We start from the raw sequence: 26,468 nt of genomic DNA, 5'->3' as shown, positions 1-26,468 counted from the left end.
TAGAAAGCTCGCACGAGCTTTTTCGTAGTTAAAGGCGCGAGACCGATGGCGACGATAGCGAATCGTGCACGTTTGTTCGATATTTTCGTAAATTAACACAATGAATCATGTATGTAACGCAAAAAGACATGTGGCGCGACTCTGATCCTTCCAATTCGAAGACGAGCCTCTCAATCGTAAATCCTTGGAAAAAGAGTTCCGTTCAGATAAAATTTTCGCTTGTGTGCGAGTTTATCTCTTCTTATAGAAATGAATGGGGAATTTTCGAAGGAAGGTATTTAGACGCGTATACAAACGAGCTCGAGCGTTCGCGATAAACGCGTAAACAAGGATGAAGACGATCATTAATCCTCCACGGATTACGATTTCGGAGGTGAAGCACACAATAACGATTTGTAGATCAAAAGGAATTGATCGGGAATTCCTTTTGAATAATCTCGTCCGTGAGGGATTAAATTTGGGGGGGGGGGGGGGGGGGGGGGGGGAGATAAAGGAGAAGAGTGTATAAGGGCATATTTTCGCTATAAATTACTACTATTACTATTATTATTACTGCTATTACTACTACTACTACACTACTATTACTACTTCTAATTTAAGTTGTACACCCTATACGAAAGAGACCGAGCAGACCAGACGAGAATTTATTTTTGGTCCGTGAAATAATATAGCGAAATAATATTTTTCTCATCAATTCAGCCGTATATATGTGTATATACGGATATAAAACTGTATAAAAGAGCCGTATAGCGTTTATATTATACACACCCACACGTGCGCACATACACACACACACACACACACGCACGCACGCGCGCACACACACACACACACACACACACACACACACACACACACACACACACACACACACACACATAGCGAGCTGTTGTAGCTAGCAATCGTATATACATGTATATAGCTTTTGAAAGAATGGCTGAACACTACATCGCTGTAAGCTATGTATTTCTTAACAACAACGTGAAAACGTTCACTGCCAAATTGTGATAAACGTGAGAGATCCCACCTTTAAGCCAGGAGCGTTTTCTTCTAATCGCATTGACCAATCGTTTTCGCGCCCCATACACCCCCCCCCCCTTTTCCACAATCTTCCCCTACAAGAATTCACCCTCTCGTGTAATAATAATAATAAAAAAAATAATAATATAATAAATAGTTACCGCGCATCCAATCCGATCATAGTCATCTATTTTTCCTTAAATAAAGCTAGACTAATCTAGACGAGGAGGAACGAAGTTAGTCTCGACCAATGCAGCTAGAAACGAAGGAAACCGCTCTCCTATTTTAAACGCCACGATTAATGGCCATATTTTAAAGCGACAGATACTGTAGAACGAAGCGATATTTTTAAACAAGGCACGTTTTACCTGTCAAGAGAAAGGGGTAGTGAAAGGAGGCGAGAAAGATAAAAGAGGGGCAAGGAAGCATCATCCGGACCGCCTTTTTAGCGCTCTTCTAATTGTATGTTCATTACGTGTACAGTGCCTTTATATCTTAAATGAAACAAGTCCTCCTTCGTCCCTCGGAAAAGGCACTCAACTCGTAACTCGAGCAAAATTTTCCGAGCATCCTCGACAAGGAAATAATATTTAATTGGCTCAAAAGTAGTCAAAAAAAGGTTCATAATCGCGATTAAACCATCGTTGTTTCAACTGTTTGAATATTAATGTGACGAATTCTCCATAATGTAAATTAGAATGGATATAATGATATTTGAAATAGAAATTAATTATTCAGAAAATTTAAGAAATCTCATATAGATATAAATTTATTCCGTAAAAAATGATTATTGCATAAAAAAGACGTGACTTGTCTTTTTTTCATATAATAATGTCCAATTCTTTGTTTAAATTTCTCTGTAATAAAATTCCATACAACTAATATTTTTTATCTTTCAAAGATTTTCAAAATCTTTAAGGAATGCGAAATTTTGCTGATGATAATCGGTTAACGGTAAGCGAAGCAGATGCATGATCTGAGGGAAAGAGAGGCGCGCGGTCCTTCCTACGTGTCGTGACGTTCTTCTAACTAGGTTCATAATTGTAATGAATTGTCTAATGATTAATATGTAAAATTAGATTAATTATTCAAGTATGTTGTAAAAGTCGTGTACAGAACCGGCCGATCGAATCGGTGCGGGAAGGTGCGATGGCCCGTCCGAATCGCGCGGCGGCGGCCATCCTGTAGCTAGCCTTATTATGATTATCATTATTGCCATTATTATCATGAATTATTATTACGATTATAAATATTGTGTTTACCGTAATAATGTGTAATATACGAGATTACACAGAACCAGAGACGTTGTGCATTTCCACCTGTCACCGACTATAATTAATAATTATATTATTAATGTAATAATAATGCCTTTTACAGTGAGCATATTATGATGCTGTTCTGTGATAAAATTAACAATCGTCAGCTTCTTCGTTATATTTACAGTGGTGTTTATTAATTTTTCTTTTCATTTCAAAGTAGCCGAGTGTTAGAATCATTTTGCTGTAAAAATCGAAAAATTGTGATTAAAGTTCCATTTAAAAAGGACGTAACTCGTGTTTGTATAAGACCGATTATTTATTATAAGTGCTATATACATTTAATATTTTGTGGCAAGATGACACGGAAATTGGACAGAACTCCTTTTCAAGACCCGAATGTGTATTCAAATACTTGTCGCGCTTATCCGTCAGATTGGTGTAAAAGTTTATCGCTTTTTCTATCAATATCGATATGTTATTTTACTATCAGTATGTATTGTACATTTTATTTTTGAAAAGAGAATTGAAATATAATTCTTTCTAGACGAAATAAATGTGCTTCATAAATCTACCTTGATGATCAGCAATGTAAATGCGCAACTTTATTTCTAATTATTGAGACTTTCCGCACCAATCTGGCAGCGTCAGCAAAGTAATATACAGAGATTTATTCTTGGAGATTCTCGATCTACGTTCTTCGCATTGCCTGCTTTCTGATTTGCTTGCGACGCGCCTGGACCACACCATAGACCACTGCAGCAAGACTGCGGCAGGTACTCCTGTGTCTGGGGGTGCCTTCCTGTTGTAAAGTGGCTTTGCCCAATACAAAATACGTCTCCATTGTGCCCTTTCCCTTTACCTCGATTAGCCCGCGTTTCTGCGTCTGGTAACCCCTTGATTCTAGAAACTGTTCACATATAACGAAGATAAATTAACACGATTCACTATTTTAGACGATAAAATATGAAACTAAAAAAGAAATGCATAAACACAGATTGTATGAAAATTTTATTAAAATATCGCTCCGTATTTACCTTCCAAATGACGTGGACAAAGTACTACTCGAAAAAACTGATTAGAGATCATTGAAACCATTCAAATCGAATATTGTATACTATTCGTTTCAATAGTTTTTTCATTAATCTAAATATATTTTTCCACAAAGGAACAATCTATATATAAAAAACTCAAGAGTGAGTTTTTAAAAACCACTATTATGGCTATTATTATTATTATTATTATTATTACCCTAGCAATGTCATGCGGAACTTGTATCTTGCCCATTACACCGGTGGAGTCCATTCTGGAAGCTTCATTCACGGTGTTGCCCCATATGTCGAACACTGGTTTTCGCGCCCCGATCACACCACCTACGAGAGGCCCGCAGCTGATGCCTACTCGTAGATCGAAGTTGTTGAACGAGTGAACGTTCACGTCTTCGAGACGATGGCGCATTGCCACCGCGTAATCCACCAACCTGCACAAGTGCTCCATGTCGTCGCCGTTGTTATCCTGCCATTCGAATTTTATTCTTGTATATTATTTGACGCGCATTATTGAATATTAATCACATATTCGAAATTTTCACTGAGAAAAGACTGAATGAGCCGAGAATTTAACAAAAAGAACATTCAGTGATTTTATAACATCCTCGTATATCTCGTTAAAGCATATTATATATATATATATTGTGCATTATATTATATTTTATATTATTACGGTTTGGCTGGGATTCAGACCCGACGCAGCCATATAAGTGGCTCCAACTGTCTTTATCTTCTCGATGCAATGAAAAGGTGTCTCGTCCAGTAGCTCGTCGAAATCAGCTAGATATTGCAAGTAAATTACATGTCAAAACATCAATATTATGAAATATGAAAAACATATGCGAAGAGTATCTATAAGAGATAGATGAAATATGAATTCCTGAGAAATATACTATCTATCTTGTTTTATTAATAAGAATTAATAGCGTGCACGTACTATTTGTCTTTAATGTAGAAATCTTGTTAGGATAGAGTTACACATACTTGAATAGTATAGCGATTGCGTTGGCCAGGAAAAATTGAAGTTTTGGAGAACAGAAAACAATTTTAGAAAATAGAGTAAGAAAAAAATTTCTTTCTCCAATATCATTTATATAGCATTTATATATCATTTATTAAGCAATTGAAAAATCTTCCGCTAAAAAAATAGTAGATTTGATTGGTATAAACTATTACAACAAGAACAAAATGTGTATTAAAAGCAAATTATGGATCAACCTCTTATTAATGAAACAAGTAGTAAAATGAATAGTGTATTTGCTAGATATTCGTATTATTTTGTCTATCCTCTGTATATTGATCTTAATATCATAAACAGTTAATTTAACAACAATCACTATACCGATAATCTCGTTAAGGAGACGAATGCACTCCATTCCTTTGTTCACATCTTCTGAATAAAATTCCGTGAAGTTCGGCACACTGGCGAACATCACGCCGACCTTGTCCCGCGATTGCGAGTAGAGTTCCTACGTTGACAAAAAGATATTAGTAATAGCGCAGCTGTTATTTGCCTGTTAAAAGAATAAGATTGAGTCCTACTTCCGGTGCACGATCTGCCGTGAGGAAGTGATGTGCCACGTGGTCTGGCAAAATATTCTTCAGAAGCTGCATATTGTTATGTCGCGACTCAATCATGTCACTCAATTCTCGTTCGGCCTGCTGCTTCCATAGGAAGTCCAGGCGCGACGTTACCTCCACTAATCTGCCATGGTACGTCACCATTACGAGGAAAACTGTCAGGAAGGTTAACATTTGAGCTGGTAGAGATATCGCCGATCTGGAAGACAGATTAAGAGCATATGAGGGATGAATGTTGCACATTCTGATCAGCGTTAATTTGAAAGAGCATTAAGAATAATTTTACTTACGCATTTCTTTCTCTCTCGGTGAACATATCCTTGCACACGACAAGGATCAACACCGCGTATACCAAAACGATCGTTGCGGCTAGTGCAGTTTTCACCAGGTAATACAATTTCAAGGCTGAAGTGAGCGCGATCAGACACAAAATCCACGTAAACACCATGTACTCCGGCCGAATGCAGTCGGTCTCCTCAAGCTCATCAGGATTCATCAGAGCCAATCGTTTTGAGCGGGCTTGATTCTCCTCTTCAACTACGGAGAGAATCTTTCTTTGGGAACCTATTTCGATGTCGCGTTTGTGTGCGACTCGTCTGTAATGCCGGCTTCCGATTTCCGGCTTCCCGTAATGCTGCTCGTACCTATGATAATACTATTTGTCAGGAAGTCATAATCAGTAACTTCATTTATCGTAATTTATAAAATAAATATATACTCCTAACTGGCGTTTGCAAATAAATATGATCAACATGATCTTTTTTTATGTAATATCCACAAAACACACCTGTAGAATCTGAAAAATTCCCTTCTACTTTTTCCGGGCTCCCTGTCATTCACCACTCGGGTCAACTTCAGCTCAATATTACTTGAGCCCGTTTCTAGAGTATTGTTCTCTGTCGAGGGAACAATTTTTCCTCCTTCGGTAGATTCATCACTCAGAGCAGCCTCTAAGAACGTAAGGACAAAGTGGTCCAGACCCGACCTCGCAGTGGTTGCCGTCAACTTCTCCTGCAGCGGAAGTGGTGCTGCCGCGATTGTAGTCGGTATCTGCTGTTGCTCGAGCACCATCACTTCCTGGTAAGGACGTACCGTGATAGGACAAGTTAGTACGCCGATAATGGATGTCAACGTCATCAAGGTGATGACGCCGCAGATGAAGATGGTACGGTGTTTTTTATTGTGCACCAGCATGGATGATGTGTGCTGTAGATACGTTGGCATGCCCTTGAACTCTTCCGCCATCACTAAGATCGATGACGCCACCAAGATAACCGTGGTTACCAGCAACGAGATCAGGAGAATCATGCAACTATATATTGATGAATTTGAACAAAGTTATTAAAATGTTATCGTACGTGGCTTAGATATTATAATATATATTAATTAGAATATAATAAAAATATTAATAATATTTAAATAAGAATCAATTAGAATATATACATATGTATAAATTAAGCTATAAGATAAACTGTTAAATTAATAATGTATAAAAATAAATAAGATTTAATTTCTTTCTAAAGCAAGAAGATAATTTTCGGTATATATTATATTGTATAAGTCTATTTTATTGTTGCATGTTGTTTTATTATAAAAAATGTTTCTGTTCAAATATACTTTGTAAAATTTTTTTAAACATTTTAGACATTAGATAATGAAGAAAGAATTATTTCTTTCCAAGAAATCATATTTTATTCATAGCAAAATTTATATTTCCAAAGCTAGGAAGTCAACTGTTAATTAAATTAATTTTTGGTTTTACTCACTCAGACAAGATTATGGCCTGACAAATGGCAATGAAAAGCCATATGACGAAGCAGCATATCATATTAGACTTGAACATGTCCTCTCGCAATTGATCGAACTAAAGAACAAAGTGCGAGATAATTAATTAATTAATAAATATTCCATAATTCACCTTTTAATGAAAAATTCAAATTTGTGTATTCTGATAAAAATTTAAAAAAATTGTTTTAAATCTTCCAAAATTTTGGATCTATACGTGTTAATTTTTTATTAAATCAAGACAAATCTATACAATTAACAATAAAGACAATAGATAACAGTGCATCAGTAAAATTGATTTCACCTTGGACTCCAGACTCTCGTCGTTATAACGCAACGTCCACGTATTTATGTTTGCCGATCTCATACGTTTGTTACTGGCAGTCTCGATAGCACCCTTTTTCTCAACGGCTGTCGTCGAGGCTGCTTTGCTGCTTGGTTTGGCTGGTTGACCATTCTCTTCTTCTAAGTACTCGGACTCCAAGTTACTCACCGATGTAGCCGTGTTTAGCTACAATTATAGGACAAACAAAATAAATAACATTTGTCACTAATCACATTGCATTGCTATTAATTCAATTAATAATGCATCTAGTTTATCATTATTATAATTAAATAATTAATATAATTTTAACACTCACATTCTCGAACGGAATTTCAGGTGTCCAATCAACCCCGATATCGTCATCCATGGAACCTGGTGCGGGAGCGTTACTGTTCACGGTTGCATGTGGATTCACTTTGAAGCTCTTTTTGTTCTTGTTTGCGGCCAGCTCTTCCTCCGTCCAGACTTTCGGCTTCGACGATTGTCTTCGTCTGGATTTCAGGGGCTCCAATTGTTTGATGAGATACGTCACAACGTTTCTGTCCTTTAAATAATTGTCCCGCTCGCAGCCATAGCCGGGTTCCACTTCGTAAACATCATTCAGGCACTTGAGCGTATCGGCAGAAATATGTACCCTTCTGTAATAAGAAAATTTTTCGTTTCACTTGTGAATTTTGTAAACCAAATGAGATTTTAACGAGATCAAGCAGATTTAAGAAATTAAATGTCTTAAAAAAATTGTAAAAATATATATATCTTCTTAAAGATAACTGGATAGGTAATTTGAGTGTAAATTAATATTTAATAAAAATTATTAATCCTTTACTGTCGTAATACGTGATATACGCTCTGTATTATAAATTTCTTTTTTATACCCTGGTATTCCTCCGCTTTCGAGATGGTTTGCGAGTGTCACATCGTACGACCACACATCGAACTGCCATTTTCGCAAACCCAACACTCCGCACAGTACTGATCCACTGTGAATTCCTATTCTCATGTTCAAATCCACCTGGGCCAGAGGAAGATAAAAGAAGTTTCGAATTAAATACGTTTAAAATATAAATTTTATATTTATATTTTAGATATTAGATTAATATTTCGTTAGTTTACTTCATTTTTACTTTAGATATTTTTAAGATACTTGATGAATAAAGTTATTATATAGGAGAAATATCAGTACCTTCGTGGTAAATCTAACATCTCGTATGGCCTTTATCATATGCAGGCCCATCTCGACGCAACAGTGAGCGTGATCGCTTCTGGCGATTGGCAGGCCAGAAATGCAGTAATAACAGTCACCGAGGAGCTTTATACGCAGACAGTGATTCTCTGCAGAGAGTTTGTCGAAACGAGCGAAGAGATCGTTCAGGACCTTTACCAGCTCTTGAGCACTGCACTGACTCGCCAGAGCTTCGAATAAATTATTGTAAATCGTCACCATGCGTTTCATACAGCTCTGTACAATTTACATAATTTATATATTTAATTCATTAAATATTATATTTTATTTAACGTATAATACTTGCATATATTATACATGGGATAGACAGAATAACATAAATACTTGAGAAAAATACCATCTACTTGGTATATAAATAAGAAGTTAGCCTACCATTTATCTTTAATAAAGATTCTATTCTTGGAATAGTGTCATACATGCTTGAATAATGTAAGAACAGTGCGATATTACTTTTTTAATAGAACGTTTTCTAACTAGTTAAAAAATATTGCAAGAGGAAATCTGTTTCTCTTAAAAATTACGAATGATATTTAAATCAGACAATTACATTGATTAGGAAAGATGTTAGAATGAAGATTTTGAAGAAGACAACTTGAAAAAAGAAAAAAGGGAAGAAGAAAGTTCTTTCTTCTAATATCATACATATAAATAATTAAAAGATGTTCTATGAAAAGAATAGTACAACGTTCCAATTAATATTGAGTGACTATTCCAAGAATAGAATGTGTTTTAAAAGTAAATGGTGGATATCAACCTCTTATTAATAAAACAAAAATAAATGTATTTTTTAGGTGTTTATACATTTATTTTGTCTATCTCCTGTATACATTAAATTTAGTGAAATTTTTTCTTCTACATCGAGGCTCTTAGCCAAGTACAGCATACCCGTGAATCCTTTGATGTCAGCAAATAGGATACTGACGTTTTCGTAACGGTGGATATATATCCGGTGGAACTGATTCGGCGTGAACGATATCGTCCCACCTCGTGCCGTCTCGCGGGAGATATCGCGGATCATTTCCTTGGCGACAAAGTCGGGCAACACTTAAACGGGATTAATTATTGATTATCCTTTCATAATACGTATATTAATGCGATAGTGAAATATAAAAATGTAAATGCTTGAGATTCCGCAAAATCCGAGTCGGACTAGAGATTCTTCATCTTTAACGAGATAAACATTCTTCCTTAAGTATCCATCAAATTAATTTTCTTAAATGTGAAAGCGAAACATATCCAAACGAAGTTGAATCTGAAAAACAGGACTCCGTCATTCATTTCCACTTTTGAAGTTCAACTATTAGGAAGCTTCGTAATCTCGTTGGCTTATGATTTGAATAACTAACGCTGACATTATTTTGGCATGAATTTACTGAAAACAAACAATTCTATGGCGTTACGAGAGCAAATGATAGTGGGTCAGAGATGGTATTTATGTAATCCAGCGTAATGTACCCCGACAACGGGGTATATTTTAGTAGCGGCCGCTACGAAGAGCGGCGGATCGATATATCGGGTGGGATCGGCGACATAACACGCAAAAGGCTATTGGAAAAACGTGCGTCCAACCGACGCAATCGGTCGAGAGAGTGTCTAGTGACCCTTTTTGACACTCGGCCGAGCAAGTTACACGGACGAGCGGCAGCGAGTTACCCACCGCGTGTTACGATAAATATGCACATAAATACCCAGCCTAGTTACAACCCCGCGGCGACGCTTCGCGTCGTCTTTTCTCCTCGAAAGCTGCGAGAGATGCTCTCAAAGATTTCCTCCAGTTTTACTAAAGGGATAATCGCCGAGGATACTCTAATCTCGTTTCTTTAAGCTTTGGCTTAAGACAAATATCGGTATAAAAATTAACTCTCGCGCCTTAAGCTTCGCAATTATTCTATAATTTCAGCTATTTCAAACAAAGAAAGAAGAAGTCACACTTACTTCGTCAGGAACTTAACTTAAGCATTTTTACTTCACGTCCAAGATGTTTCAGAATGTTAAAATCATTAAATAGATAATTTTACTGTAATTTTAAGTACAAAAGAGAGAAAGTGAGATAGCACGAAATTACTTTTTACCTGAAAGCAATAGCTTTTCTTGTCGATTGTTCTCGTTCTGCGTGCGCTGTCGCGTTTCTGTGGAACGATGGGTTTCCAAGAAAGCCTGTCGTTGTCCCCGATCCGTCAAGTACTTGGTGTACATGCCGGCCAGGTTCACGGCCAGGTACAACAGCACATTTGTTGTTAGCATGCGGATGATGCACGCGGTGTCTGCACGCAACTGCAAGAAAGTCAAGATTATTTCAAGACTTTAAAATAATTAAGTTAAAATAATACTGAGGAACAAACAATTTTTTATATCTCAACAAATAAAGGAAGTTTCTCATAGGGCTTTATACAATGAAAAAGAATATTTAAAAAAAATTCTCTTTAGTATTTAAAAACTCCGCTTTGAATGTCTTCAAGCTTAAAATTGAACTTTCGCATGGCATTAATAAAACTTAGAAAAACATTTGCTGCCAATACTTGTTCCTCAGTATAATTACAGCTAAATAAAATGAAAGTTTTAGCAAAGCTAAACAAAATAAGTATTTACAGTTGGATTAAGAAATTAAGGATTCAAACTAAATCAGAAATTAAATTTAAACATAAAAAATAAATTTACAAAAATTTAAGAATTTAATAAAGTTTTATACATAATAAAGGATCTTTTATCACTGTGAAATTATTTGAATAAATTATTTAATCTTTAATAAGGTTTTTATTCGAAAAATGAAACAAGAGAGTTAATGAATTAAATAAATCTCTTGAGATAAGTTTAAATGCAAATTTCAGAAATTAATCTACGATATGTTTTCTCACGTATGTAGAGTCCCGCAGGAGACTTATACCGGCCATCACCATGTGTGTTAGCGCCGTTCCATAGCCGGCGAGGACGCACCATCGCAGCGGTAGAGGCAGCATCGCATAGGGCGCGTATACGACGAAGAGTATGTACCACATAAGCTGCTGCTGCGTGGTGAAATTCAGACCGGCACCTATGAAACCTGCAAAGGGCCACGAGAAGCGACATTGCCAAGGTATTCTGTTCTGTCTTCCTATACGTACACTGAGAGAAAAATTAATTAAATTTTAATAAGTAATTGTTTGAATAGTATTGGTATAACATTTATTTATTTTTATGGAAAACACATATTTGTTAAATAAGAAATATAATAGTTAAATTATTAATTTTTGAACCAAATAAATATGTTTACATTTAGGAAATATTCAACTGATATAAATAAATATTTATTACATATTATTGTTCTCTCAGTGTAACATGCTCGATCGAGAAATACAGGAATACCCCACACAGAACACTTTGTCCGAGATACATTTTGGGAACATTTATTAGAACGTTTCTCTGCATATTCTCAGGCCTTGACGGTCTTCTGCATAGAACAAGAACGACTTGGACGCAAACGGGAATTGTTTAAACAATTATTTCTATACGAGCATCATAGAATGAGCCAATAAAATTACCAGCTCGATCTCCGCTTTGTTTCACGCTCTGATAAACGTTTGCTCGATTTTAGCTGGTCAACAGAGCAAGACGCCATTCGATTCAACTGCGAAATCGATACGGCGAAATTGCTTAGAACGATGTAAAAGTTTTGTCGTCCTTGTTAAAGTTGAAAGCCAAGTTATTAAGTTCCAAAATTTTTACACTCAAAATTAAATTAAACAATCGTGGCCTCTTTATATACCTAGATTCTTTTTGAAGAGAAAAAATATCAGCATAATTTTTTTTTTTAGGTTCTTAAATCAATAATTTTGTTTACGAAACCGAGTTTCATGGAAAAGGAATAAAATCTTTCGCACTAGTTTATTTCCAAATCAAGTAATTATAATTGCATCTAGTTATAATTATGGGAATCGATAGGTCAGAAACAAGTAGCGTGGGCCTCACCTTGAGAGTTTATTAATAACCAAGTGAATATCGAGGCCCAGTACAGATAATTGTTAGAAAAGCAACGCCACCAGCCGAGCACGCAGATCACCAGATTCGCCGCCATGCAACACGCGGCCCACGACAAACCCTCGATGAGTCCTCCGCCATTCGAGTCTCGTTGCCACAGCCAGATCGCCGTTAACGTGATCTGCATCGCGATAAAAATCTCTTCCATCACATATCAGAGGAAACATTTATTTATCAAGAATCTTCTATTATCTATTCTTTATACAATAGAATTTTAAAGAGCGACTTAAAATTTGATTAATCTTGATTATATATAAGATAAAATTAAATAATTTTATTATATCATGCAACAAGTTTGTTTAACTTTGTAAAATATAAAAATATAAGATAGAATATATTTTTAATTAAAAGTTTTTTTTCAAACAACTCCGAATATTTTGGAGTAAATTTCACTCTACAGGATTTAGAAAGAGTATCTATATTTATAGTTGTTTAATTTTATACAAAATATAAATATATGTAATTGTAAATTATAAAACTTTTAGGGACTTTTGAAACTTTTGTAGATTTTTAAAGATTGAAACAAAACATGAATTTCTGCGTAAGTATAGTCTACATAATTAATTTTAATTAATTAATTTTTTTTAAGATTAAATTTTTCGCGATTTTAATGAATATAAAATTAATTTGAATTTATTCTTCGTGCTTTTTCGAGTTACTTACCTTCAAGCCTAAATCCACGATGTTCAACATAATCAGGGACTTCTGTCTCTGTCGATTCGAGTAGAGTAGATAGGACGTCTCCAGCTGCTTGTTATGAAAACTGTTGGTCAGCGAGGGCAAGAATATTCCTTTGTACAGCATCCCTTTTTTGAAGACATCTAAAACCACAAGATCGCGCACATTTCCCGTCTTTTCTCTTTCAATTTTTTGTGTCGGATTAAATGGGAAAACATTCTGGGATCGTGATTTCTCGTACCACATTGAGTCTGAGCCTCCTCATCGGCTACGGCCTGCTCTGCTCCGTCGGCGGCTTCCGGTTCCGCTTTCTCGGTCTCATCATTGTCGGCGAGTGCTTGACCGTCATCCTTCGCTTCGGCAGCGACTTCAGGATCCGTGCTAGACTTCCGGTCTTCCCACGCCGCCAGTCCTTCCCGGCCCAGCCTTTCGGAGGTCAATTTCTTCACCGCCTTGATCCATAACTGTTTCCTCGGCGAAATGCTCGACCTGACCCACGATTATCGCGCGTAATGTATCGATTCGCCAATTATGACGAAAAAAGAAAGATTCATAGCGTTGTGCAGTGTGAAATTTGCCCACTAATGTGTTCTTATATGGTTACAAAGAGAAATATTTTACGCGCGCGTTTTAGTTTTGTTTCATTTATAAATTACACGGAAAGAACGGTATTGTTAAAATATTAAAAAATTTAACCAGATATATATATATATATATATATAGATTTAAAAATTAATTTATTGAGAGGACATCAAAATAATTATGTAGGACACTTAATCTTCGGTGATCATCATCATCAGGGGTCCAATGGACGTACTTTTTTTTCTCTAAGTTTCAAGTTAAAATATTTCTAAGTTTGTTTTTTTCATTTATTAAATTTTTTAAGTCTTTAAATTTAAAAATTAGCAAATTCAATAATAGAATCACAATTTTGGATGTTTAAACAATGTCCTGAAATTTTTTTGATACTTGCAAAATTATTTTTTTATATATAATATTATTGAGACACTGCATACAAAAAATTGTTTTTAAATTTTAATATAATTTTCAAATAATTCCCGTGAAAGCAGAATCTATGCAATTTAATAAGTAAAATCTCTTTGTTCTCGATCAGATCGAGCGAATTTCACACTTCGCGGAGGGATGAAGAAGACGGCGAGTTGAGTACTCACTCGTTGATGCTCGTGACATCGCTGTCCAGCATCATGCTCCAGGTCTGTTCTGTAATCATTATCTCCCCGATGATCCGCGGATCACGATTGACCGCTTACGTTGTGATCGTCAGTAAGGCAACAAGTGCCTTAGCGTCATCCGGCATTGTTCATAGACACCTTGAATGAAACTGACTGCGAAGAAGCGACGATTTGTTCGCACCACGGCGACGTTGCGGGGCGAACGTCGTTTTTCACGAGACGGTAACTCTCCGGCAATAAAAGACTCCGACAAGAGAGATCAGTCGATCCACGATCGCGATCGCGTACGACGGCGGTTGATCGACTCGTTCAACAAGATCCGGTCTGACTCTTTAGCTTCACGACCGGCGGGATGCGAGAGGCGTCTGATCGAAGTGTCATATCTTTTCCTTTCTCCTCAGGGCGTATCGGGTCGTGACGAAAACGCCTCCACGGGGACGCCTACGTACTTTTTTTTCTCTAACACTTTCAAGTGTCCCTTTAACGGCTTTAAGTGTTATCAACTTCTTTGTCAATATTAAAATCAAACGCGACGGCGTGTTTCCGCGACATACGAGGTATGTGACGAAAAAGAAGTGGCACCAAAAGACGAATTATATCTAATTTATAGTATTGGAGATATTTTACAAGAGGAAACCCAGAAGTATCCGTATCCGATTTTAATAAGTTTTGAATATATTGTTAACAGAAATAAGGGATTTTTTAATAAGGGTGTAATCGCACTTTTGAGGAGCATATTTCTTTGAAGAAAATTGGTTTGAAATAAACATTGTTGAAACTGTAAGAGATAAAAAAAATATTTGAAAAAAAAATGTTGAATAAAAATTCTGAATAAAAGTTAAATTTATATTTAACTTTTATTCAGAATTTTTATTCAGAAATTTTTTTGTGCCCCTTATTTTTGTCTAGAAAACAACATATCCAAAGCTCATCAAAATAGAATAGGAACACTTTCGCAGATCTCATTGTTAGATAAATTATTGCTTCATTTTCTATATACATAATTGTTTAGTGCGTGTGTCTGTGCATATTGTTTTATACAGTGATATATGATAAGTGTACATAAAAAATTATGTAATATATACAAATTATGAATTGAAATTATATAATACACAAAAATTTATTTAAAAAACTAACAAGATAAAATCCTCTTAGTCGAAAATTCGATAAGCGTAATGTTCAGAAATTAATAATTAATTAATTACATAATAGCTTTTAATTCTTAGTAATTCTTAGTAATTGACAATAAATCTGCGACACTTTCTTTTTCACCAATCATCTCGTATTTTTGCGAAACATGAATTCTGAGATTCTGATTCTTTTTTTATATCTTTACTATTTTCATCACGACTCGACGCGTTTTCGGATGAAGAAATGAAGTGTTTAATCGCGAATACGACAGATAGATGAAAAAGTGAATGTTATACATATATGTACTGTTTATCGAAACTGAAATATAAAAAAATTGTAATTGCAATAAATTTCATTTCTTTCTCTTTATCTCTCATTAATTATATTAATTTATATTATAATAATTAATTTAATCCTAACCGATATTAGCTCCAAAATTTCTTTAAGGTAATTATTTTAAGTAATCTAAATAAAATTATTTTCAGATCTGTAGCTAAATTTTAAGATACTTCAGTAAAACCAAACTTTTCGCACCGTAATAATTCACGGATCTAATTAATGTCGTTTTACTTAAAATCTTTTTGCTAACGTAACTGAACAATTGTTTTTTTCATTTTAAAATCAAAATCCGAAGAATAAGATTATAAATTTCAAAAATTATATTATTAATTATATATTAATTAAATTATTATAAAATTGAAAAAAAATTGTTATAATCCATTTTTCACAAAGCACTCAAAGAAAATCCGAGTCTAAGTTCATACTGAACGTGTGAAAACCGATTAGGATTAAAAAATAAATTTTGTATGTCTAATCCATGAATTTTTATTTGCGTTACAATTTCAATAAACAGGAATGTATAATCAGAAAGTAAGTATGAAATAAATGTCGCACGTTACATAAGCAGAGGATTTTTTTGGATTAATGCTTTTCAATAAAAAAAAAAGTGTGCTTTTTAAATACGATAGTGAGTAGCTTACCTTAATTGTCAATTCTTAGCAAAGGAACCGAAGGCGCTTCTTTCTATCACGTCCTGGCATCGAGTCCATAAATTGCGGGAAAAACTCGAAAATTGCGCGCGCGCTTCTTGACAAGCCGACGAGCGGGATCTATGAGATGTCCACAAAGTTCAACCCGCATCCCCCATCATCGTTGGCTCATCCCCCCTGAATCCGATACGGAGAAGGGGCGCGATTGTCGGCGCGTAGCCGACATTTCAAAATAATATTGCTATTGTTATATTGTACTTTAAAGGAGATTCCTTATGTAATAATTTTTTAATACTCTACATTAGTATTTACTTATTGTTAGAAATGATAAAGTCTTTTTGACTCGCTGTTGAGTATTAATGAAATGTGAATGTATGCAATTAATTGAATTTGTTATTTAAAAAATATATATGTGTATATATAAAGATCCACGTATTACAATGTTATACTACTGAAAAATAATATCCGCCTAACTTATTATTATCAATTCGTATATAATCCCAATTTTAAAATAGAGACAGTGGTGGCTCATAGTGGATTTCGTTCGAATTAAAAATCCATTCTCGTTGTTATTGATCGAGACATATTATTGAAGAATGAGAAGTTGGTTTCATAGAAATAAAAATGTAAGTAAAAACATCAAATTAACATATAATTAATACAAAAAAATATTATACATATTATAAAAAAATTCAAAATTAATTAAATTTTCGAAGTTACAACGACAAAATTTTAAATATAAATTAAAAACAAATTGAACTTTTTAATTATTTTTTTAAATTATAAATTAATAAAAGTTAAATTCACACACACATACACACATACACGCGCGCAATAAGAATGCTGATAAATTACCGACAATAGATACAAAAATTGATGTGGCTAATCCGATATTTTAAATTTTTGTAATTTATACAATTTTATTTTTAGAATACAATAACGTTCGGCGCAAAATTTAAAAATATTGAAATTTTTCACTTATAAATGTAATATATTAAACTTTTCATTATCATTATTCGTTCATGATCTGTTGTGTTACAATTTTCCTCACTGAGGTGCGCTGTAATTTAAACTCAGTTTTGGAGTTTCCCTTCTATTACTTTTAAATTAATCTTGTTTCATGCCAAGTCAGCTAGACATGTGAAGATTCATTTTGAAGGTAGTAGTCGACGGCAGTGGACGGTACAGCGTGGGTGAACGTGCAAAATTGTACAGAAATTTGTAAAAATAACATAGTTGGAGAATATATTCGAAACATGTAATTGCAACAGAGTATATGGAGTTTAATAAAAACAAATATTATATTATACGAGAAATTATTATAATAATGAATTGAAAAAGAAATTAAAATAAAATTTCTAGATGTTAAATAAAAATTACTTTATTTTATTGTATTAAATGTTTTGTTAGAATACTGTTGTTTATTAGATAAACATATATTAAAACATATATTTATATTATTTTTTTATATACTGATTATATGTTTCAATAAATTAATGTATGTTTTCTTTCTTTTCTTACAGAGGATGCAATGAAGATTTTATTAAATTTTTTAAATAATTGATTAAACAACGGGCAAGCATTCACATAGTAGAATGCATTGGATCAAAATCTCGTGCATTTTGTGCGTGTTTGGATGTTTTAAGGACTTTCGACCTTCTGAATCATTTATAACAGATTACTTAACTGGACCATGGAAAAATTTTACAAAGGAGGAAGTTAGTTTTTGAAATATTGAATGTTATATTGATTTTATGTCCATTCAATAATTAAATTGTTAACAATACGTTCAATTTTTCAGGTAAATCAAGATATTTATCCTGTGACCACGTATAGTTACTTAGCAATGCTGATACTTATCTTCTTGATCACAGATTTTGTTAGATACAAGCCTATCATTGTATTATGTGGTCTTTCTGGTATCGTCACGTACATCATGATAATATTCGGCAAAACTGTGATAGTATTTCAGATTGTAGAATTCTTTTACGGCGTGTTTATGTCAACAGAAGTAGCCTATTATACTTATATATACGCCAAAGTAGATAAACAACATTATCAAGAAGTAACAGGGCATACTAAAGCAGCCGTACTGCTTGGCCGTAGCATGTCTGGTATTGTAGCGCAATTAACAGCTTCCTTCGAATTATTAGATTATCATCAGCTCAATTTTATAACTCTTTCAGGTACGCAAGATAAGATTAATTAATGCATACATCAAACTGCCTGATTGTGACTTAATCATTTTGCATAGAATTCTATATAGCTTGTGCAAAGTAATGACATTGATTAACCCATAATAAGAAGACATTTTTATTATGTTAAAAGAACATGTTAAAGGAAATAGATCTTGGGATCTACTAAAATTTTTAGTTATTAGTTTTTATTTTCTTTAAGAATTAATTTTCTTTAAGTTCAATTATATATTCTCAATCTACAGTATAAGACTGTTTGAAAAACATAAATAAAATTATTATAATTGATAAAATTTATTGTTTCTAAAGTTTGTTAAATATTTAAAGACGCGTTGAAAATTTTTTTGAGAAAACACGATTTTTCAAATTATTCCCATGATTATCAAGACTTGTATGTTTCTGTTACGGATTATTGCAAATATATCATATATATATATGAGATATATTTATAAATATTGACATTCTTTATATATTGTATTATATAAAATAATTATATAAATAACACAATGTTACAAATTTTATTTTCCAGCTAATATTTTTGCGACGATCTGGGCGCTCTTTTTGCCTTCCGTAAATCATTCGATGTATTTTCACCGCAGCAGTGTTACTGAGAAAGAGCAAGGAAAAGACACTCTCGATTATCACTTACAACATTCCAGCAATTTGCAAGAATCACCTGATGTCGAAAATGGTAAAACAAAGCATTGTTTCATAGTATCTAGCGCACGATTGCTTCGCAAGATCAGAAATGCGTATGCGTTGTTGTGGAAACATTTCGTCCAAGCTTATACCACCTACCGCGTGGCCAAGTGGTCGGTCTGGTGGGCATTGGCTACTTGCGGCTACTTGCAGGTCATCAGCTACAGTCAATTACTATGGCAAACTGCAGTGATTCCAGGCGATATGATCTATAACGGTGCCGTTGACTTCGTCTATGCAATCGTGGGTAAGAAAGAAGCTTCAACCATTTTTAGTAAAACACATATCTTATTTAAGTTTTGTAAAATCGAAATATCAGTTCCGATGAATTAATTTAGAACAATTAGTTGTATCTACAAATGGAATTGATGCGAGGTAAATTGCGTTGCTTTCTTGAATACTTTAGTTCAAGTTTCAATTTTTCTAATTTAAATGTTATCGTGATAAGAGGATAATAATTATTGCAACCCCGTTAATGTCTGCTAAGAATGAAGTAATTTTGTCTCTAATCTAAAATATAAGTACATATTGTGTAAGATAAGATGACTTAATAGAAATAGTTGATAACATCAAAGCAATAAACAGTCTTAATTCAAAATAAAGTTTTGCAAGTTATCTCTACATCTTGATATTAAGTAAACGTTTCGTGAACATTGCAAGTCACTTCATTAAGGCGAGAAGCATTAATACAATGTTCTACAATGTTCACAAAATTTTAAATTAAATGACGTATCAAGATAGAAAAATTTGCAAACTGCACAGCTTTTTCAAAAAAATACTCGTGAAAGTCTCAAAAGTATCAATTAGAATTGATTATAAAGATGAAAGAGCGCGATTAAGAAAGACTAATTAAATAAAATTATGTAAAAGCTATGATTATGTTTTTTAATTTATTCTTTATTTTCATCAGGTGCAGCGACCGTATTTTATGTAGGGAAGATACAATTAAACTGGACTCTATTAGGAGATATAATGTTATCGATTTTCTCGCTTTTAGAAGGTGGTATGTTATTAGGATTTTCTTACAGCTACAACATTTGGCTTTTGTATTGTGGCTACGTCATATTCGGTGTAATTTATCACACCATGGTTACTGTTGCAAGGTGAACGCAATAATTAAGCAAAATTGATTAATCATACACTTAATCGAACGATTAAGCTAATCGGAGATGCACGGAAAACAGATTTTATATTGAAGTATCTAAAAATTCAGCTATATAGATACAGATCTGAAAATAGTTTTATTTGGGTCAAAATAATTATGTAAGATACTCAACTGGTTATATTCTTGTAGCATGTTCACATCATGTTCGAGATTTTTATGCAATTGTGTATATATTTTGATAGTTTGACAAAATTATATTTTCAGATCTGTAGCTAAATTTTCAAATCTTTAGATTTGAAAATATGGTGATAAGTTGCGTTCAGTAGAACATTTATTCTGCAATTGTCGAAAATTTTCTTCGCTGAAATAGAACTGCTCTCTAGATCTAAAAGTATAATCCAATTGTAAATAAACTTTCAATGGTTGCAAAATAAACGTTTTACTGACTGTAATCGTACATTCTTGATTTTATTCAAATTACAGTAAGAATAAATGAGGAAAAAAAGCGAGAAATTAAAAATTGTTTTATTTTTGCTTGTTCGTAGCTTCGAAGTCGCCAAGTATATATCTGAGGATAGCTATGGCCTTGTGTTCGGCATGAATACATTTCTCGCACTATTAACACAGAGTTTGTTGACGCTCGTGGTTGTTAATACGCTTATGCTAAATATTAGACAGCAAGTACGATATACTGAAAATACTTTAAGATTGGATATCGAATATCTCCTCAAATAATGTTTGCATTTCAGTTTTTTATCTACGGCAGCTATTTCCTAGTTCTAGCCATGATGTACATTGTGATGGGTATCATTAATGTCGTGCAGCATTATCAAAGTGGCACAAAATTCCACGTGTGGATCAGTGATGATGATAAATCTCTATCCGCGAGTTATACGAGTACCGTTGAACCGTCCAAACCGAAGCATGATAGCAGTTGAGATAAACATATTAGCATAATTTAACTCTAGCTCGAATTATGTACAGTTTTCTAACGTTGAGTTAGTCCACGTCGCAATTATTGTTTTATAAGACAATTTTATTATATTATTTTTGCGACGTATCATTATTTTTAGAAACTTTATACAAAGATTTTATCGTTATACAGTATACGCATAATATTAATAGTGAGATCGTTAGATATTTTTTGTAGTGAATGACGATAATTCATAGTTTAAAAAAATTTTAGAAATAGCTTTTTTGGAAAAGTGAAATATTTCAAGATTTATAGTGAATTCGATTGCATGCACTCAGTGCGCACTGAAACATACTAAAACCATCGACATACGCAAATTAAAGATGTGTATTCAATATAAATATAGAAACGAGTTAAATAGTAAAGTCTTTCACAATATATTTTATGTATTAAGTAAAATATGTATTTTATAAATCAAAATACTTACTAATGTCACTTTTATATCATATCAAATCAGTGTACAACGATCAATGCGCACTAGTACGTCCAACAAATTCACTATTAGCTTTAATTTTGAGAGAAATAATAAACTTTGATGTTTTAGTCTAGTAGTATTGCTTCGTAACGAAAAGATAAATGATAATTAAGTCATTTGCAATATAATACGATCTGACTGCATTTATCTATTTTTTCCAAAAAGTTTCTTAAAAAAAAAATTATAATAATTTTGATTAGAGAATAATCTTTTTGTACTTCTTATCGTTACAGTTACTTTTTTTTTAGTAACGAGTTGGAAACAGCATTGTATTTTTTTATTAGTAACGGTAACGCTAATGCAACTTTTTACATAACGGTGTATGATCGTTATTCTTATCATATCGTTTTGTACACACAAGATTCATCGAGAAAAAAATTGTTCGTTTGACTAAATTAATTTACTCTCTAAATTTTTTGAAGCAGAATCTCATTCTAAACAGTAAAATCTCGCTATTAAAAAGATTGAAACTCTTTTACAAGGGTGATAAAATCTTCACTGTTTAAAATGAGATATCATTCCAAAGAATTAAATAGTATTATAAATTCGCCTTTATTTCTTTCGTTGAATAATTTTTCGTTAAATATATCTTTTGATGAAAAATATATATATTTAAGTCAAATATAATGTTTGACTTAAATATATATATTTTTCATCAAAAGATATAAAGACAAACTAAATTAATTTAATCAATTAAACAATTTTTTTCAGTGCACATATGGAACGAACATAAGCAAGTTTTAAAAACAGGGAGTAATATGTTTGATGTTATGATTAATTACTAAAACCATTATAGCTCTCGTAATGAACTAGTCAATTAGTGCAATATCTTTTTAAAATAAAAATTATTAAAATAACAAAGTATAATGGAAATTGTAATGACTCGATATGTTCTGAGTAACAATAATACTAACGAGTTACTTTACAAATAAGTAACCAGTAACGATAGTGAGTTACCTTTACACTTTTTCAATTGTGCATAATAATAATAAAATAACGTACTTATAAAGTTTTTCCATTTTAAGAAATTACTTTGAAATATGTTTTCATTGTTGATTTATTGTATTTAAAATATAATTTATTTTGTTGAATAAACTCTATATCTAAATGAAATACGAATCTTAGACTGTGTAATTAAGCTCTTAAATCTTTTCTTATGTCCCTGGCCAGATATAATAGTTTGTAAGAATCGGTTCAACAATTTTATAAAAATATAAAATATTTCAATCACAAAATCATTGTTGGATAATAAGATATCCACTTTATCAAGTTTATAATCCTCTGATCAGAAGACAGAAAGAAATTATAAACTTATATATATTTTTTAGATATTTGGATAAAATCTTTAAATCTTTAAACGTTCCAAAAAAGAAATCTACGTGCTCTAAATAAAATAAAATTATTATTATTAAGTATATTAATGGACTTATTTTCAATACACTTTATATTGCAGAAGATAGACAAGAATTTGTGATTTGTGATTGCTATTTTATTGAATTAACAATACATTATAGATAGAATTTTCAAAAATTTATAAATTTCTTGATCGCGAACAATAATTCAACTTTTATCATGCTGAGTCTATTATTTGAAACAATAAACTAGTAAAGACAAGAATAAATAACTGCATAGAAATCGATGCGCTATGTGTATAGCTTTTATTTGCCCTTATACTTGTTTTTTAATTCTGGAAGACCATTAGAAGTTGATTGTAATGTTTCATTAAATTGAGTTCTCATCAATCAAATACAATTCTTTCGTATCAGTTTAATTTTAAAATAAAATTTAAAAAAATGTTATTCAGTAATAAAAATTTTTTATTATTAAATAAACAATTTTTTTCCAATTAATTTATTTATTAATCAAATTTTGATTGTTTCTTAAATTAAAATTAATTAATCAAAACGTTGATAAACATTTTCTTGGGGTTTTCCAAAGCTCTTTCTACACCGCAATTAGCATTTACATTGTTATCTAATTTGTGAGAACTAATGTTTCTTTTCAATCATCTTTTTCCAATAACGGTAAAAGCTGTGGTCCATTACGGATAAACAATGTGCTGATTCGACTGGGATTTTCCCAGATCCAAAAATGCGTACGGACGTGTAAATACTCGTGTAAATGAGAATGTAAAATGTTCATATGAATGTTATCACTACTACAAATAGATAAAACTATCAACGGCAATACGAAAAAATGCAACCGCAGATAAGTTTCATTACAAGATGTTGTTATTTGTAAAACGTCCCTTATCAACAATTATGATAAACCGGTGCTTAGTAATCATGATTTATCTTCAGGTAAAATTAGACTTATTAAAGAGTTTCACAGTAAAAGATATTTTGTATTTATGATAAAATTTGTTTTTATGAAAATTCTTGTATTAAATATTTTCATTACATTATATCCGAGTTAATTTAACATAAGGTTATTAAATATTTTGTACAATACCTTAAATTATATTTATTTCTCAGTGTCGGAATAATACAATTTATGAATAAATAATATAAAAATAGTGTATTTAAAACCAATTCTAAGACACACAAATAATAGAGATATAAATAAAATATTAAATTAATATATTATAAATGTTAATTTTTTAACTGAACAATGTTTGATCACGTTTCCAAATTAGCAGTATATTTTTTATGTCAATTTTTCATGTAACATTTGTATTGCTTTTTAATATATTCATCTTGTGTTAAAGACAATAATTGGATTGGTTTCGTTCAGGACAAGTGACATATACCATGGTATAATATTAAAATTTAATACAAATTTTCTAATTATATTGTATCTTCCATAATTTAGCACAGTATAATATTTAATTTCAGTAAATGTTCTATTTATAATTTTATTTGTCGGCAAAGAAATGTACGTTTTTTTTAATATAACATTTGTAATTTATTCAGAATAAAAATGATGTTTTTTCTCCGTAACAAATTTTTATAATTTTTTTATCTTGTTATAAATATAACAATGAAATTTTTCATTTCAATAAGAAGATCATTTATTAATAATTGTTAACGTTTTATAAAGAGTTAAAAATTTTTTCCAGTGAAGAAATTACAGTTTGTTGGAAAAATGAAATATTTTGTTTGCTGCGATAATAATGAGACAAAAATAGGTATTAAATTAACATTATTTTTGCGTTAATGGGGTCTTCTAACAGTCAGAGTAAATTACATTACTTCAGACAATACGTTTGTTTGACAATTAGCCAATGTACCGCAACGTAACATCGATGCGACGTTTTGTATTTCTCCTATTTAATGTATTGAATAATAAATAATTTAAATCTTATATAAGTAAATCCTATTTAAGTTGTCATTTTAATATCTAAAGTTAAATAAATTGAGTTATAATTAAAAAAAGAATGACTGCAAAGAGAATTTTTATTATCGAACACGAATGATGACGTATAAAGATGTTAATTTTGCTTGATATAAAGGTTTTTTTTATAAAAGAAAAAAAATATTTGCACGATTCTCCGCTTCTGATATCATAATCTAATATAGCTAAAGTTAGATACAATCTTAAACGTAACGTACTTAATTGCCCAATTGATGTCAATTTTAACCAATTTAACAATCGCACAAATATGTGTGAATTAGCAATTTTTTATGTCAGAATTGAGATAGAAATTATGATAAACTAATCCTTTTCGAATTTGATAAATTTTATAAATTCTGCAAAAATTCTTGACGCAAGAAATTGATGAAAGAATATCGATAAAATAACATTTAAACTTTTAAAAACTTTTAATTTTGAAATATTTGAGCAATTCGGAAAAATATAGCTCTCCTTAAAAAATTTTTACCCACAAACAAAATGAGATTCATCGGGAATAAATCTTTTTGTATAAGACGTAAATGATTGGAATGCCTTTCTAGAGGCAGTAGAAATTTTTCTAAATGAAACCGATTACGATCAGGCCCCCAAGAGATCTCCCAAGAGATTAGAAAGACTGTATGGGAAATACATGTACATAAACGTGTTCAGGATTGAGTGAAACGAAAGTGACTAAAACAAAGATCAGGAGGACGACTTATCTTACACTTCACATGAGATGTACAGGGTGTTTAAAATAAAGCATTAAAATTGTTTATCTCGGAAACACGACATTATTGAGAAAAATTGTTCAAACAAAAGTTATCTGATTTTAAGGAAGAAATATTATAACGTTTATTGTTTTCTATTTGGTGGAATGTTTTAAGATCATTGCAAAGTTAACTTCGTTTTTTTTTTTTTTAATAAGAACCTTTTTTTATAATGGCATCATATTCTACGTAAAGAAACAGGTAACTTTTGTCTGAAACATTTTTTCGTTCACCTTTAATTTCCCGAGATTTTTAACAAAATATTTTTGGATATAAAAAAATGTCGATAACCAACAGCTTTGCAGTTGACTTAAAACTTTTTACCAAATAAATATTTATCATAATATTTCCCCGTTAAAGATAACATTTTTCTAAACAATTTTTCTCAATAATGCCATGTTTTCAAGATAAAAATTTGTAACGCTTTATTTTGAATACTCGGTATGTATGTACATACGTTTCTCGTTAAAATTTAAATAAATGAAGCGAATAGATCTAGTATATCAGGAGACGCGGTAGTATTTTCTGCCATGTTTAAAAAACTACTAGTTAATTTAAGTATATATATATATATAAAATTATATAAAAAATTATCTTTAATCTATATGTTTTTCTTTGAATTATGATTCTAAAACTAAATTATTTTTAAATTTTTCT

General features: G+C 32.1%; 2 protein-coding genes across 2 annotated transcripts; one reads left to right on the top strand and one right to left on the bottom strand.

Moving 5' to 3' along the window:
* Positions 1-1,917: 1,917 nt before the first annotated feature.
* On the bottom strand, positions 1,918-14,763 carry Adcy8 (adenylyl cyclase 78C). The gene is made up of 19 exons (XM_018537800.1): positions 14,124-14,763; positions 13,193-13,440; positions 12,937-13,094; positions 12,205-12,394; positions 11,115-11,299; positions 10,332-10,533; positions 9,145-9,303; positions 8,200-8,429; positions 7,892-8,028; positions 7,333-7,654; positions 6,996-7,202; positions 6,673-6,770; positions 5,694-6,218; positions 5,197-5,550; positions 4,868-5,105; positions 4,668-4,794; positions 3,999-4,105; positions 3,528-3,791; positions 1,918-3,186 (listed from the first exon to the last, which is right to left on the bottom strand). The coding sequence occupies exons 1-19, from the start codon at positions 14,180-14,182 to the stop codon at positions 2,968-2,970; spliced, it is 4,029 nt and encodes a 1,342-aa protein (XP_018393302.1). The 5' UTR covers positions 14,183-14,763; the 3' UTR covers positions 1,918-2,967.
* A 2,740-nt stretch (positions 14,764-17,503) lies between these two features.
* Positions 17,504-21,268, top strand: LOC108772294 (thiamine transporter 2). The gene is made up of 7 exons (XM_018537801.1): positions 17,504-17,522; positions 17,788-17,982; positions 18,066-18,450; positions 18,989-19,405; positions 20,069-20,261; positions 20,809-20,944; positions 21,013-21,268. The coding sequence occupies exons 2-7, from the start codon at positions 17,860-17,862 to the stop codon at positions 21,199-21,201; spliced, it is 1,443 nt and encodes a 480-aa protein (XP_018393303.1). The 5' UTR covers positions 17,504-17,522; positions 17,788-17,859; the 3' UTR covers positions 21,202-21,268.
* The last annotated feature ends 5,200 nt before the right edge of the window (positions 21,269-26,468 follow it).

This window comes from Cyphomyrmex costatus, unplaced genomic scaffold, assembly GCF_001594065.2.
Source record: "Cyphomyrmex costatus isolate MS0001 unplaced genomic scaffold, Ccosl1.0 scaffold182, whole genome shotgun sequence".
Lineage (NCBI taxonomy): Eukaryota > Metazoa > Arthropoda > Insecta > Hymenoptera > Formicidae > Cyphomyrmex > Cyphomyrmex costatus.
Note: the sequence above shows the minus strand (reverse complement) of the source record. Positions and strands in the feature narration are given on the sequence as shown.